Source organism: Pongo abelii, chromosome 9, assembly GCF_028885655.2.
Source record: "Pongo abelii isolate AG06213 chromosome 9, NHGRI_mPonAbe1-v2.0_pri, whole genome shotgun sequence".
Lineage (NCBI taxonomy): Eukaryota > Metazoa > Chordata > Mammalia > Primates > Hominidae > Pongo > Pongo abelii.
The window spans coordinates 127,845,780-127,860,408 of NC_071994.2; the positions used below are offsets into that span (position 1 = coordinate 127,845,780).

General features: G+C 43.3%; 1 protein-coding gene across 1 annotated transcript in view; it reads right to left on the minus strand.

Moving 5' to 3' along the window:
- Positions 1-14,629, minus strand: part of SIAE (sialic acid acetylesterase) — a 38,542-nt gene that overhangs the window by 4,681 nt on the left and 19,232 nt on the right. Inside the window, 3 exon segments of the mRNA NM_001131100.1 lie at positions 7,315-7,448; positions 8,016-8,125; positions 9,558-9,735. Of these exon segments, the coding sequence (NP_001124572.1) occupies positions 7,315-7,448; positions 8,016-8,125; positions 9,558-9,735 (422 nt within the window).

Sequence of the window (14,629 nt, forward strand, 5' to 3'; positions counted from 1 at the left end):
TCTCTTCCCTTTGAATCTAAGATTTGCTTTGACTCATAGAATGCAGGAGAAATGATGTTGTACAGCTCCTGAGTCTTGGCCTTATGAGGCCTTGCCTTCTGAATTCATTCTCTTGAAACCCTGAGCTGGTCATGTAAACACTCTCCACTTACCCTGCTGGAGAGATTATGGAGTGAGAGGGGCCTTGGAAATTGAAAGATCATAGAAAGAGAGGCTCTAGTGTTCCAGCAATCACAGATAAGGGGCCAGTCATATGGATTTCTAGATCATCCAGTTCAAATTGCAGCCACATAAGCAAGCCTAGCTGGTATCACGTAGGGCAGAAATGAGCCATCCCAGGTGAGCCCTACCTGGCCAACCCAAGGAATCATGAGCAAAAAATATGGCTGATGGTTTAAGCCCCTAAGTTGTGGGGTAGCTTGTTACAAAGCAATAGATAACTGATACATCTGTATACAATACAGGGCTATGCACTGTAGGGAAGCAGAAAAGAATCTGCCCTTGAGCATATGCTAAATTGCATCGAAGACCCCAATTCTTCACTCCTTCCTATATCCACACCCTCTTGCCATGTGGCTTGGCAGTTCCTCCTGTTAACAGGACAGGTATGTTTCCCAACCCCCTGATTCTAAGCTCAGCCATGTGGTTTGCTTTGAACAATCGACAGAAGCAGAAAGTATGGTGTGTCACTTCCTAGCCTAAGTGACCCCGCATGGCTCCACTTGCTCATTTGCACTGCTGCTATCACCATAAGAAGGACGTGCCTGGGCTAGCCTGCTGCTCCCTCGAGAAGGACAAGAGCTTCTGGAGAAGGACAAGAGCTCCCCTGCTGACCCACAGAGGTCTGAAAGAGCCCAAAGATCTGCAGCGTAGCCAAATCACCCAAACCCCCAGCTCCCCAGACAAGAGCTACCTATATAAGAAAGGCTATTTTAGGCCAGGGGTTTTGAGGTAGTTTGTTACACAGCAGTAGCTAACTGGTACAAGTACTTTACAGCTTTGTTGAGGAGGACAGACCTACACATAAGAAATAAACACAAGGATTGAATGGGTTTATGTTTCATAAACATATAAAATAGTGTGGATTAAATGTTAAATCAGTGCCACAGACAGCAAGTACTAAACATTTAGACAGGCAAAGGTTATTATTATAGGAAAACGTGGCCTCAGAATTCATAAAAACAAATGGGCATCAAAAATATGAGAAGTCACTACAGGCAGTACTGCTCATACTTCACATGTTAGAAGCAGGTAAGATGCAAAGGTGGGGAGGAGAATAGTCATTCTGAGAGAAGGGCAATCCAGGTGGACCGGAGGATTTGTGAAGGAAAGGCAAAGTTGGAAAGATAGCAAGGCAAGTGTTTGTATAGTTGATACTTTTGTATTAGGCAATAAAGAACCACTGTAGAGGTGATAGCTGCACAACACTGTGAATGTGCTAAAGTGCTACTGAACTCAATTGCATGTTATATGAATTTCACCTCAATTAAGAAATTACAGAGCCACTGAAATTATTGACGTGATCAAAGGACCATTTCAAAAGATTGTTCTAGAGATCATACAAATGGCTCTGGCAAAAAAACAAAATAAGGCCAGGCATGGTGGCTCATGCTTATAATCCCAGCACTTTTGGAGGCTGAGGCGGGTGGATCACCTGAGGTCAGGAGTTCAAGACCAGCCTGGCCAACATGGTGAAACCCCATCTCTACTAAAAATACAAAAAATTAGTCAGGAGTGGTGGCAGACACCCGTAATCCCAGCTACTCGGGAGGCTGAGGCAGGAGAATCACTTTGAACCCAGGAGGCAGAGGATGCAGTGAGCCAACATTGTGCCACTGCACTCCAACCTGGGCAAGAAGGTGAGACTCCATCTCAAAAAACAAAAAAGAAGCCAGAATAAAGGACTTAACGCAGAGAGACTGATTAGTTAAGCAGCTATTATAATATTCTAGGCACAAAAACAAAGGTCTAATCTACAGAGATAGTAGTGGAATGGGATGATGAGAAATAACATAAACTGACAAAACCAGGCAACCAACTGGATATGGGGAACAAGAGAAAGGGTAAAATCCATCATTCGGAAGCCACGGCATCTGAATTAACTGTGTGGCATCTCAGGCATCCAAGTAGCACCAGAATATTTGGGGAATAATATTGTTCCAGAAAGAGCCTGTGAAGGATCCACGGCTCATGTATTATCAGTCAGCTCATGTATTTATTCATGCTTTTAACAAATATTTACTGAGGACCTACTCTGTGTCATGCACTAATACTGGCCTAGGAGATAGAGCAGTGAACAAAACACAAGAATCCGTTCCCATTCTTATACCCTAGTGGAAAGAGAGAACGAATAACAAGATAGATCCGTAAACTACATATCCTATGAGAAAGTGACAAGTGCACTGGAGAAAAAGATAACAGGGAAGGAGGAGAGAGTGTCAGAGTTGAACGAAAACTAGAAGGAGATGCGTGAAGAAGCTATGAGGATATCTGGGTATGTTAGGCAGATGACCCAGAGGGAGCTGAATCCTTATACAATACTCTCCTCTTTGTGGTAGGGGGAACTCGTAACTTGATTCTAACCAGTAGGCTATGGCAAAGGTAATGGGATATCACTCCTGTGATTATGTTGTATATGGCAAAAGTGAAGGGATTTTGCAGATGTTACAAGTAAGGTCCCCAGTCAGCTGACTTCACATTCATCAAAAGTGAGAGTATCATGGTGAGCCTGATCTAATCAGGTGAGCCCTTTCAAACATGGTCTAGAAGCCCTCCCCTGCTGGCCTTCAAGAAGTAAGCTGCCATGAGTTCTACAGCTTCAAGGAGGTAAATTCTGCCGACAACCACAGGAGCTTGGAGGAGAACTCCAAGCCTCAGATGAGACCCCAGCTCTGTCTGACACCTTCACTTCCACCCTCAGCAGAAGATCCAGCTAAGCCATGCAGGCCCAGACTTCTCACCCATAGAAACTGAGATGATAAATGTGCGTTGTATTGTTTTAAGCTGCTAAATATGCAGTCATTTCTTACTCAGCAATAGAAAACTAAAACAGCAGGAAAAGAACTTTCCAGGAAGAATGGAAAAGAAAATGGCAGGCCCCAGGACGGGAGTATGCCTAGCGTGCTTAAAGAAAAGTAAGGCAGCCAGTGTGGCTGGAGTGGTGTAGGCAAGGCAGAGAGAATTAGGAGGTGAGGTCGGCGGGTAATACGGGCGGGGGCACATCATGTATGGCCTTGCTGACCTCAGCACACGAGGACCCACTGGAGCCTTCCAACCTGACTTACACTTCAAAGAGTCACTTTGATATATTGAGAATATCCTACAGGAGGATAAAAAAAGGTAGAAACAGGAAGAAGACCAGTTAGGAGGCAATAATTCAAGGGAGAGATGATGGTGGCTTAGACTAGCGTAGGAGGAGTAAAGGTAGTGAGAAGTGGTCAGATTCTGAATGCAGAGTGAGTTAACAGGATTTGTTTTCATCTAAACGGAAAGTTGATATACTCCTACTCCTGCAAAACAGAGACTCCCAGAAAAAAAAAATCTTTACTCTTACTATGACACAGGCAGTCCAGCTATTTCTTCCTTCTTTTTCTGATGTTTACATCACCCTGTCCTTTGATTTAGATAGCATCTTATTCTTAGCTCCAGTTCCAGCCAATGAGAGGCATCAACCTGTTATCTCTCTTTTACATACCATGATCTAACTGTAAGTCAAACCACAAACTGGGAAGCAGTCTGGGCCAGCAACAACATTTTTTTTTGACTCCACTTCAAAATGTCTGACCCCATCAGAGGACTGCATTTTACACAGACTGTTCCACCCAGCCTTATTACTCACACAGCCCAGAAAATACCTGACATCATCCCTACAAATGTGGCCAAATGCAACTTTGAATCGAGGATATTTTCTGCTCTCTGAGTTGCTCCAGAAAGATGAGAAAATCATCAGGAGAACACGGAGAGGTTGCAGTAATTACAGAAACGAGCCTTGGATATGACATGGAACTAATAGGCCATTTCCAATTCTCTTATTAAAATTCTCTTAGGCAAATCAGCTTTAACATAGGAAATGATAAAAGGTGCCGCTGAAGCCTCACAGTAGAATCTCATGAAGACTAGAAAACGGGAATTAAAAATCCATCAAGTCACCCTACTTCTTCCACACCCAGAAGACAAAGTGGAACCATGTGCACCAGCCAGGGTCATATTGAAGATCACAGTAACAACGCCACAGGAAAGAATCTGTGGTTAAAAAAAAAAAAAAAAAAAAAACTAGCCTGAAGCTCAGCAGGAAGCAATGCTAATGACAGTCCCTCAAGCCAAGGGAATTTTCTCAAAATGGCAGTTTGCTGAGAATTCTTGCAGCAATTCACTTTCATTGACTGCACTATTATATACTCGCCACATGGGGGCACCGGCGTACTCCACACCCACATGGAATTCCTGTTTTCCTAATCTGAGATACAGTGGGGCGCTAATCCGTCTTCCACAGTGGCTGGTAGAAATACTGCAGCTAATAAAGGCGTAGACCAGCCAAAGAATATAAAGCTGGCCACGCTCACAAATAACATGCTGCAGTTTGTGGTCTGTTCAACTGTTCCTCCAAATCCCTATTTAAAAACCACACTCCTTGGGACTCCAGCCCCTAGCCTCTTGCTGTTTCTCTCCCAGGCTCCAGGTGGCTTTTCTACTAATAAGTCTGGGATACACGTGTCCAGCCCTGGTCTCTCCATGGAACTCACATCTTCCATCTCTAGCTGTACTCTAGTCACTGCAACCATCGTTTCAAACTTAGCACTTCTATGAAGCCAGTTCCTCTTTCCTTACAGACCAACTGTCCCTCCAGATCTTCTGATTTCTCTCATCAACACTATTCAACACTAACATTATCTGGCATGTTCCAGGCTTTCCATGGATGAACTCATTCAATATTTAAAATAACAAAGAGTTCAGTATCGTGTTCAAAATCACGTGGCTCAGGAAGTGTCAGAGCTAGCATCTGAATGCACTTAGTCTAGCTCAGACTCAGTCTGAACCATGATGCTGGCATGCTGGGTATTTCCCTTTGAAGGGATATGTTTATATTTCCAGACTTCCACTAGTAACCAGCATGTTTTTGTTGGTGATAATAAAGTTAAAACCTGGAGGTTAAGGGACTTTCACTAAACTGTAAGGCATAAGTATAGAACCAGGTCTTTCTGATTGCTATATTTCCTTTTTTTTTTTTTTTTTTTTTTTTTTTGAGACGTTGTTTCGCTCTTATTGCCCAGGCTGAGTGCAATGCTCACCACAACCTCTGCCTCCTGGGTTCAAGCGATTCTCCTGCCTCAGCCTCCAGAGTAGTTGGGATTACAGGGATGCGCCACCACACCCGACTAATTTTGTATTTTTAGTAGAGACAGGGCTTCTCCATGTTGGTCAGGCTGGTCTCGAACTCCCGACCTCAGGTGATCTGCCCACCTCGGCCTCCCAGAGTGCTGGGATTACAAGCGTGAGCCATCACGCCCGGCCTGATTGCTATATTTCTAGCACCTCACAAGATTCACAGCACATAATAAGCATTCAACACATACTTTTGGTTTGAGTTGGCTAAAGTCATACTCAAATCACCATGTACACAGGCCAAGGGAGAAAAAAGTACTTCCAAAGCCCAAGTGTAGTTTCCACCAACAGAGATGCAGAACTGGTGACAGGAGTTGCTACTTTGAAAATAATGAGCAGAATAATCTTATTTCAAAGTCAGAACAAATGCAGGAAAGAAGAAAGAAAATAATCATAAAGGCATTTTAAGTGAGAAGGTCTATACAAATATTCAAAAGAAGGTACAGTGAAAAGGAGAAGGTACAGGAGTTGGAAGGATGGTGACAGCATGTGTGGGGCGTGCGGAGGTAGGTGTCTGGGACCATGGATGTCCCATTTACACAGTAAAGCCTATGCTCTTGTCATATTGTAAGATGGGCATTGTTTTTATATTACCTTACTTGTTTGATTTCTTATGTTCTAGAAAAACCAGCACTACCACCCTGCTAAAAAGTGTAGTTCATATGAACATGTGGAGGCTAGGCAATTATGAACTTGGTCAAATATGTTTATTCTTTTTATGCAAGGCTGAAAGCAGAATCTTTCTGACTAGCTATCTCTAATTAACTGTATGGTTTCTCTTGCTATCTTTTTTCATTCATGTGTTAAGCCGCTATTTAATGAGTGCCAATCAACTACATACGTACTAGGGATGTTAAGTGTGACCCAGGAAAATGTAGTCATGTAGGCAACCTCATGCAAATAAAGAAGGGAAGTAGAGAGAAAGGGGGCATCTAACCCAGACTCTGGATAGTCACAGAAGGCTTCCTAACTAATATGTAGGCTGAGACCTAAAGGATGATTAAAGTTAACTAGGAAAGTATGGAAGGCAAGGAGCAAGTGCAATGGCCTGGGAGTGACAGAGCATGGTGGATTCCAGGGAGTGGAATGGATAACACCAAGTTGGGGAGGGGGTGGGGAAATGGACATTCTCACAGACAGTTGCTAAGAGCATAAATTTATACAAATTCATGAATTTCTTCAGAGAAATCTGGGGACATGTTCAAAGCCTTACAAAGGTGTACCTTTTGACCCAGAAATTTCATTTCTGGGAATTTACCTTAGGGAAATAATCAAGCATATATGCAGTGATTTAGCAACAAGGAAAATAAACATCCCAAAGCTTATTAAAGCAAAACGTTTAAAACAACCTAAATGCCCAATCTATAGACAGCTAGTTAAATAAACTACAATGTAACCATATTTCAGACTCTACAGTCATTACAAACTGCATTGAAGATTAATATTTATTGACATGAAAAATCGTTTACTACTTATCTGTAATTGAAATATTACTTTTAGAGAAAAATGCAAGATATAGTATGGATCTATTTCAAAAATAAATGAGCAGAAGACAGCTGCTTATTTTTGGATTGGAAAATTATCAATGTTTTTAGCTTCTTTTTTGCTTATCTTTTTAATATTTCCTCAATGAAACTGTAATGCTTTTTAAATAAGAAGTATTAGTTACTTATCAACTTTTTTTGAAGATTTAATTGTCCTATCAGTGAACTGAGATGAAGTAAGCCTTACATTCAGTTCTTGACCAGCATGTTATGAGGACAAAAAAGGAAGATGAACTCCAGGAAAGAGATCTAAATAGCACATCCCCACACCGATGCCCATAAACCTCTTCCTCTCAACACAGGAACAGGTGTTGACACGAACAGAGAAGCCTTTACCCACATCGCACCTGGACAAGTCCAAACAGAGAAGCCTTTACCCACATCGCACCTGGACAAGTCCAAATGGGAAGAAGCGCTCCGTCTGCCCCTGGGAACCACGGTGGAAGGTTTCACGCCAGTCTTCGATGAGTGCAGGGAATGTGCAATTGTACAGATCCGTGTTATAATTTATATTGGACTCCCCTAAAAACAGTCCAAATTGTAAGGGGAGTTTGGAGTAGACTGCAAAAATGACCACACATTACTCTCCTCCCTCTATCCATGCCCTGAGGTAGGGGTCTTCCCACAGTCTCTCTGGACAGGCCTTTTTCCAGCCAATGGGGCATCAGCAAATGTGGTACGAACAGAGGCTTGAAAAGTACTTCAGGTTTGGGCTCTGTCCTCTCCTGATGACCCTGGAATCCTGAGACTATTATATAAATAATAAATGAGTCTGTACAGGCTTGCTGAAGGATAAGACGTCACCTCAGCACCATGTTGCAACAGCCCCCAGACAATACATCTAGGGAGAGACCATCCGAGGTCATCCAGCCACCAGACAATCTGCCAGGTGGCCAAAGACACATAAGAGGTCCCAGCAGGAATTAGCTGAAGCAGCCCAGACATAAAAACTACCCTGCTCACCCACAGAACAGTGAGCTGAATAAAATTGTAAAGTTATTGTTGCTTTAATCCACTACATTCTAGGGTGCTGTGTTATACAGCAAACGCTATGTGATACGATGGAGAAAGAGTGCACTGAACACTTACCCTGGTACCATACTACCCCTTTCAGAGTCATATTGCACAGTGGGTGGATCATGGCGTTCCAGAGAACAGAGTGCTTACTGGGACCAGTTACAGAATCGTATGGAACAGACCTGAAATCATACGAGGCACAAGTGTCACCAGAGAGCCAGTGACTGATCACATAAGGGTCCCTAATTGGGCATCTATCCACTTTCACTTGTGGCAAACTTCTGATGAAAGCAACACAGAATTAAAATTGAATTGAAACTCTTTTTCTTGAAAACATGTGAATATTCTCTGAATTTCACCTCCAGGTTATTCCCAAAATAAGTGTATCGATCAGCTTTCTATGGTAATTAAAGGTAATTTCTAAGGTAATTAAAGCCACAGGGAAGTAGTGCTTTATTGTTGAGTATCTCACATTGTTGGGGGGGGGCAATAAATTTACTTAACTTTTATTAAATAAACCTTTATTTAATGGACAGACATTTAGGTCATTTTAAACTTTTTGCTTTTATATGCAATGCCAGGATTATCTTCCTTATAGCTAAGTCATTGCATATATGCTTAACTATATCCATAAGATAAATTCCCAGAAATGAAATTGCTGTGTCAAAGGGCATCTTTTTTAAGGCTCTGAACACGTTCTCAAATTTCTCTGTAGAATATTTATATGAATTTATCCTGTAGCTGCTGCGTGTGAGAAGCCCACTTGCCCACACCCTCGGGATTATCCCTTCCACCCCCAGAGATCTGGTCTAACGCTCAACTCCTACTCTACTGCAGGCCATTCTTCCTGTTCCAAAGTTGAATATCTTCACTCCCCCACAGGCAAGCTTTTACCCAAACTATACCAAGAGCTCAAGCCCATCCTCCTCCCACAGGCCTTCCCAGTGTGAATGAGACATGGTCCATGAAAGCAGGTCACATATGCTCATCTCTACATTGATGTTAGTATCGGGATTTGTATTCACTAGCCCTTTCCCTCCCCAAGTATTCTTCCTGATCCAGCCTTTCCTAAGCAGGTGTTCATAGTCAGTATACTGATACATTTCTTTGAGTACATGTTTATAACATTTTTTCTTTCTGTTGGATTGTTTATTCTTCTAGGCAATACAGCACAATGGTTAGGTGCACAGACATTGAAGCCAGACTTGCCACTTACTAGTCATGCTCATGAGCAAGTTACTAAATCTCTCTGAAATGTAGTGTCTTCACCCATGGTCTTTAATATCTACACTTCAATATATTAATATATATTCAATATATTAATAATTTATATATATAAAGGCTTAGCACAGTGTCTGGCATATAAAAAGCTTTCAGTAACCACTAGCTATTACTATTATTAGGGAAAAACATACTTTTTTTTTACATGTTCTCAAACGATTGTGGTGGCAATGACAGTGAAAATAATGCTTTCCCTGTGCATGAATAAATTACATACAATCAACACATATTGGGACATTCACCACATACTTAACTCCCCACAGAGGACGATGACCCTCTCTCTTGCATAATTCCCTGGTAGGCTCTTTCTCAGACTGGAGAATGCTGTCTTACCCTTGTTTAGGGACCCCGCAGGCTTTCAGTGACCGTCCAGATGACCAAGCTTCAATGGGTGTCCCGCCCCAGCTGGAGGCGATCAGCCCGATGGGATACTGCAGAGTGTCATACAGGTGACGTCCAAAGAGCCAGCACACTGCTGACATGTACTTGAAATATCCATGGCCTAAGTTTTCTGTTCAGAGAAATGGTTAAAGAAAAAGAGCCAGAGAAAGGTTGATGGATACAAACTGCAGCTGCTAGGTCGGTGTAGGTGAGAAGGGTGGGCAGAGGTCATTCTTCTGTTGTTTTCTAAGACTTTCAAAAGTAGGATAAGATTGAGAGGCACAGAGAAGATACAGCATCAAGACCAATATGCTGGTCTGAACACTATTATCTCTTCCAAACCTTCCCTAAGGAGAATCTTTTCTAAGGGAGAAAACCGTAACCTTAGTGACAGTTTCCTTTTATCTGTCTTCATGTTTTTTCAGTTACTCAAAATGCTTATTCTCATAACAAGGAAATAGCTCTCTCCGCCTGGGAGAGAGGCAGATATGATACCGATTTTGCTCTCAGTCTGAGTATAAATAATTCACTTACATAACATGGAAGTTAAAACTCTGGCTAGGCAATAGGCTTCCCCGTGCTTCCCATCACTTATAGGATCTGCAGACTCTCGGATAATCAATGCTCCCCCTCAAACAGGTGAGAGGTGGGAAGGCCATCATGTCCCCATGCTACTGTCTTCCATCTCTCCTCTCTGACTCAGCCCCTCATACCCACTTAGCTCTGTGGAAGGGAAAAAGTAAGCAGGGGGCAACTTAAGAAGAAATGTGTATTTTTTTTTTTCTGGTGGCTTTATACCCAATTTTATAGTTACAGTAAAGAGGCTGGGCGCGGTGGCTCACACCTATAATCCCAGCACTTTGAGAGAACGAGGCGGGTAGATCATCTGAGGTCAGGAGTTCGAGACCAGCCTGGCCCATATGGTGAAACCCCGTCTCTACTAAAAATACAAATATTAGCTGGGCGTGGTGGTGCATGCCTGTAATCCCAGCTACTCGGGAGGCTGAGGCAGAAGAATCGCTTGAACGTGGGAGGCAGAGGTTGCAGTGAGCCGAGATCGTGCCATTGCACTCCAGCCTGGGCAAGAAGAGCAAAACTCTGTCTCAAAAAAATAAATAAAAAATAAAATAAAAGTCAAAAAATAAAAATAAATAGCTATGGTAAAGAAAATATGGACAGATAAGTGATGGGAAATTTGGCCCGAAGGGAAAGCAACAGAAGCCAAAACTAGTATTTAAATTCTCAGCACAGTCTAACTAATTCATCTAATTACACTGCCCAGTAACCAACAGAGGCAAGAGTGAGCAATTTCATGTTAGAAGAAAGCTGGTGAAGAGGGGAGCATGCATGCACACACAAGGATGGGATCAGTTCAGCCCAAGGTTTATTAAAGACTGACTATGGCTAAGTCACTGGCACTCCAAAAGTAGACAGTGCAATAGTGAGGATTCAAATCAATTCCAAAATAATTAAAATGGACAGAGCACCTACCATGTATCAGGAACTACTAGATGGATGGGAGACAGTGACAAAAGCGAATATAGAGACACATGGAACCTCTCCTCATAGGTCTTATAGTTGACAGAATAAGGCAAGTAGGGCCGGGCATGGTGGCTTATGCCTGTAATCCCAGCACTTTGGGAGGCTGAGGCAGGCAGATCACGAGGTCAGGAGTTCGAGACCAGCCTGACCAACGTGGTGAAACCCCATCTTGATCACGAGGTCAGGAGTTCGAGACCAGCCTGACCAACGTGGTGAAACCCCATCTTTACTAAAAATACAAAAAAATTAGCTGGGTGTGGTGGTGCACACCTGTAATTCTAGCTGCTCAGGAGGCTGAGGCAGGAGAATCGCTTGAACCTGGGAGGCGGAGGTTGCAGTGAGCCGAGATTGTGCCACTGCACTCCAGCCTGGGCAACAGAGTAAGGCTCTGTCTCAAAAAAAAAAAAAAAAAAAAGAATAAGACAAGTATTTAGTTGAATAAAATATATGGCAAAAGATGGTAAGTACAATCAAGTATTAAGGAGTTTTAACACAAAGAAAGAATATCAAATGAGAGGCAGATCCTAAAAGGCCTAATAAACACTGACCTCCCCGCCCCGCACCATGCTTCCACAACACTCTGTGCATTGCTCCATCACTAGACCTTGCAATAACCATCTGTTCAGTGTTTCCCTTAGCTCACTACACTATTAGCAGAGACTTCACCTGATTCACGTCTGTATCCCCAGTGTCCAGGACATGATGGAGAGTCAGTGTTTGCTGACTGATTGAGGGTGGCTGTGGTTTCACTGACAGTAGGTAGAGGGGAGTGGTAAACAGGAGGGAAGAAGAGAGCTGGGGAAGCCTTAAACCAGCAACAGGAGTTTAATAGACAGAGCTGGCACTCAAGGCAGAAGAAAAAATACATGAAAAGGCACACAGAATAGGGAATATTCTGAGAGTATCTGGCTGGAGCAGAGATTATAAAAGAGAACAGTGGAAGATAAGACTGGAGGGGAGGTTAGAGCCACATCTTGGAGTAGAGAAAATGGAAACCCACTTGAAAATGCTTGAGAATGAGAATGTGGGACGTAGGCAAAATAACAGACCCCAAAGACGTCCACACACTCATCCCTGGAACCTGTGGCTGTGTTACCTCGCATGGTGAAAGGCACTTTATAGACGTGATTAAGGTTAGGGACCTTGAGATAGAGAGAGTGTCCTGGCTCATCTAGGTGGGTCCAATCTAATCACAAGAGTCCTTAAAATCAGAAAACCTTTCCCAGCAGCAGTGATGTGATGACAGAAGAAGAGGCAGGAGACCGGGCACAGTGGCTCATACCTGTAATCCTGGCACTTTGGGAGTCTGAGGCAGGCAGGTCATGGATCACTTGAGGCCAGGAGTTCCAGACCAGCCTGGCCAACATAGTGAAACCCCGTCTCTACTAAAATACAAATATTAGCTGGGTGTGGTGGGGCACACCTGTAATCCTGGCTACTCGGGAGGCTGAGGCAGAAGAATCACTTGAACCTGGGAGGTGGAGGTTGCAGTGAGCCGAGATCACATCACTGCACTCTAGCCTGGGTAACAGAGTGAGACTCCGTCAAAAAAAAAAAAAGGGGGTGGGGAAGAGCAGAGCAGGCAAGAGAGATTCTCAATGTGGGAGATACATCCTCTGTGCCCTTCCTAGGTATCTGCATTGCCTCGCCTCTTTCAGGCTGCTACTGAAATGCTGCCTTTCCCCATCCCAGCAGGAACACTTCCTACTGCCTCCCTCCCCTGATAGATTTATTTGTTTTTGTCTCATTAGCACATGTCACCCAGTAACCTATCCTGTGATATCCACATTTATTCATTCAGTTTCTGATTTCACTAAGTGAAAACAAGTTCAGATAGCAAGGCATAATACATTATCCAAATTTGATTGAGTCCTGAGTTTTGGAAACCATGTAGTAAGAGTTCATAGAGCAAAGGATTCGTCCAAAAATTTACCTGAATCCATTCAGTTCCTGAGCTCTTTTACAGGGAGAGTTCAGATAGTGTAAGACTGGATAGCATCAGATACTTGGTCTATAATTTACTTATTTTATGATTCACTTTTAGTATTCCCTTACACTAGACTGTAAGCTCCATGAGGTCAGGTATTCTTGCCTGTTTTACTCACTACAATATCCCCAGCACTTAGAACAGTGTCGAGCACATAGTAGGCACTCAAATATTTAAGTGAATTACTACTGTAAATGTAGGAGCATCTGAGCACCAAGGAAAGCATGCACAGGAGAAAAAGAAAAAGTCCAGGGGGAACACAAGGACCACCTCTGAGGGAAGGGAATGAAGAAGCAAAGAAAAAGGGATGGAGAAGACAGAGGAGGAGAACCAGGAAAAGAAAGCACCAGGCAAGCAAGGAAAGACATGCAGTTTCTAAAGGGGGTGGTCCGCAGTGCCGAATGTGGCAAAGGTCTCTAGGTTTATCATTAGAAGAACGATAGTAACATCAAGGTGAACAAATTGTTGAGGAGGAAGCAGAAGCCAGGTGACAAAGGGCTGAAGAGTGAACACAGGAAAAGTCAGTGAAAAGAATGAAAACAGATGTTCTAGAAAGGTTTAACAAAGCAAAGGAGAAAGATGAAGCATCTGAGAAGAGTGTTTGCGATGTTTACTGTTGTTTTGTTTTGTTTTATTTTGTGAGAATAAAAGAAAGACTAAGCTCAGAGAGCAGGGACTGTGTGTCCATTTGGTCATTGCTGTATCCCTGGGGCCTGACACAGATCCTGACACAAAGCAGTCATGAAATGGAGAGTGGCCGGGTGCGGTGGCTCACGCCTGTAATCCCAGCACTTTGGGAGGCCGAGGTGGGCGGATCACGAGGTCAGGAGTTCGAGACCAGCCTGGCCAATATGGTGAAACCCCATCTCTACTAAAAATACAAAAATTAGCTGGGCATGGTGGCCGGTGCCTGTAGTCCCAGCTACTCGGGAGGCTCAGGCAGGGGAATCACTTGAACCCAGGAGGCAGAGGTTGCAGGTGAGCCAAGATCACACCACTGCATTCCAACCTGGGTGACAGACTGAGACTCCGTGTCAAAAAAAAAAGGGAAAAAGAAAAAAAAAGAAATGGAGAGCTCATGCTGAATGGACTGAGGGGAAAACCACAGTGCCTAAGGGATTAAAGAAGGCTCTGGAGAAAGGAGAACCCAAATCAGAGTTAGCCCTGAAAAGAGACCAGTCGTCTATAGACACAGAAACAAGGGAAGAAAGAGGAGAGGATTTGGAGTGAAGGCATCGGCGAGAGATGCTGGCGGAGCCCATGCCGAAGGGCCTTGATATTTTCACTGAAGATGTTGAAGGAAGTCATTTCCCCACAGCAAGAGGGAAGATTTGTTGGTAGTCTTGGGAAGAAACCTGAAATAGTCACCATCAGGAAGGATGAAGAGTCAATAAGAAAGGAGTAAAAGGCATGAGTAATAATAAATAGACACATAAGAACCAAATTCAGTCTTACAGATTCCACTTAGGGCGCTGACCCACTATATCAGAGACAG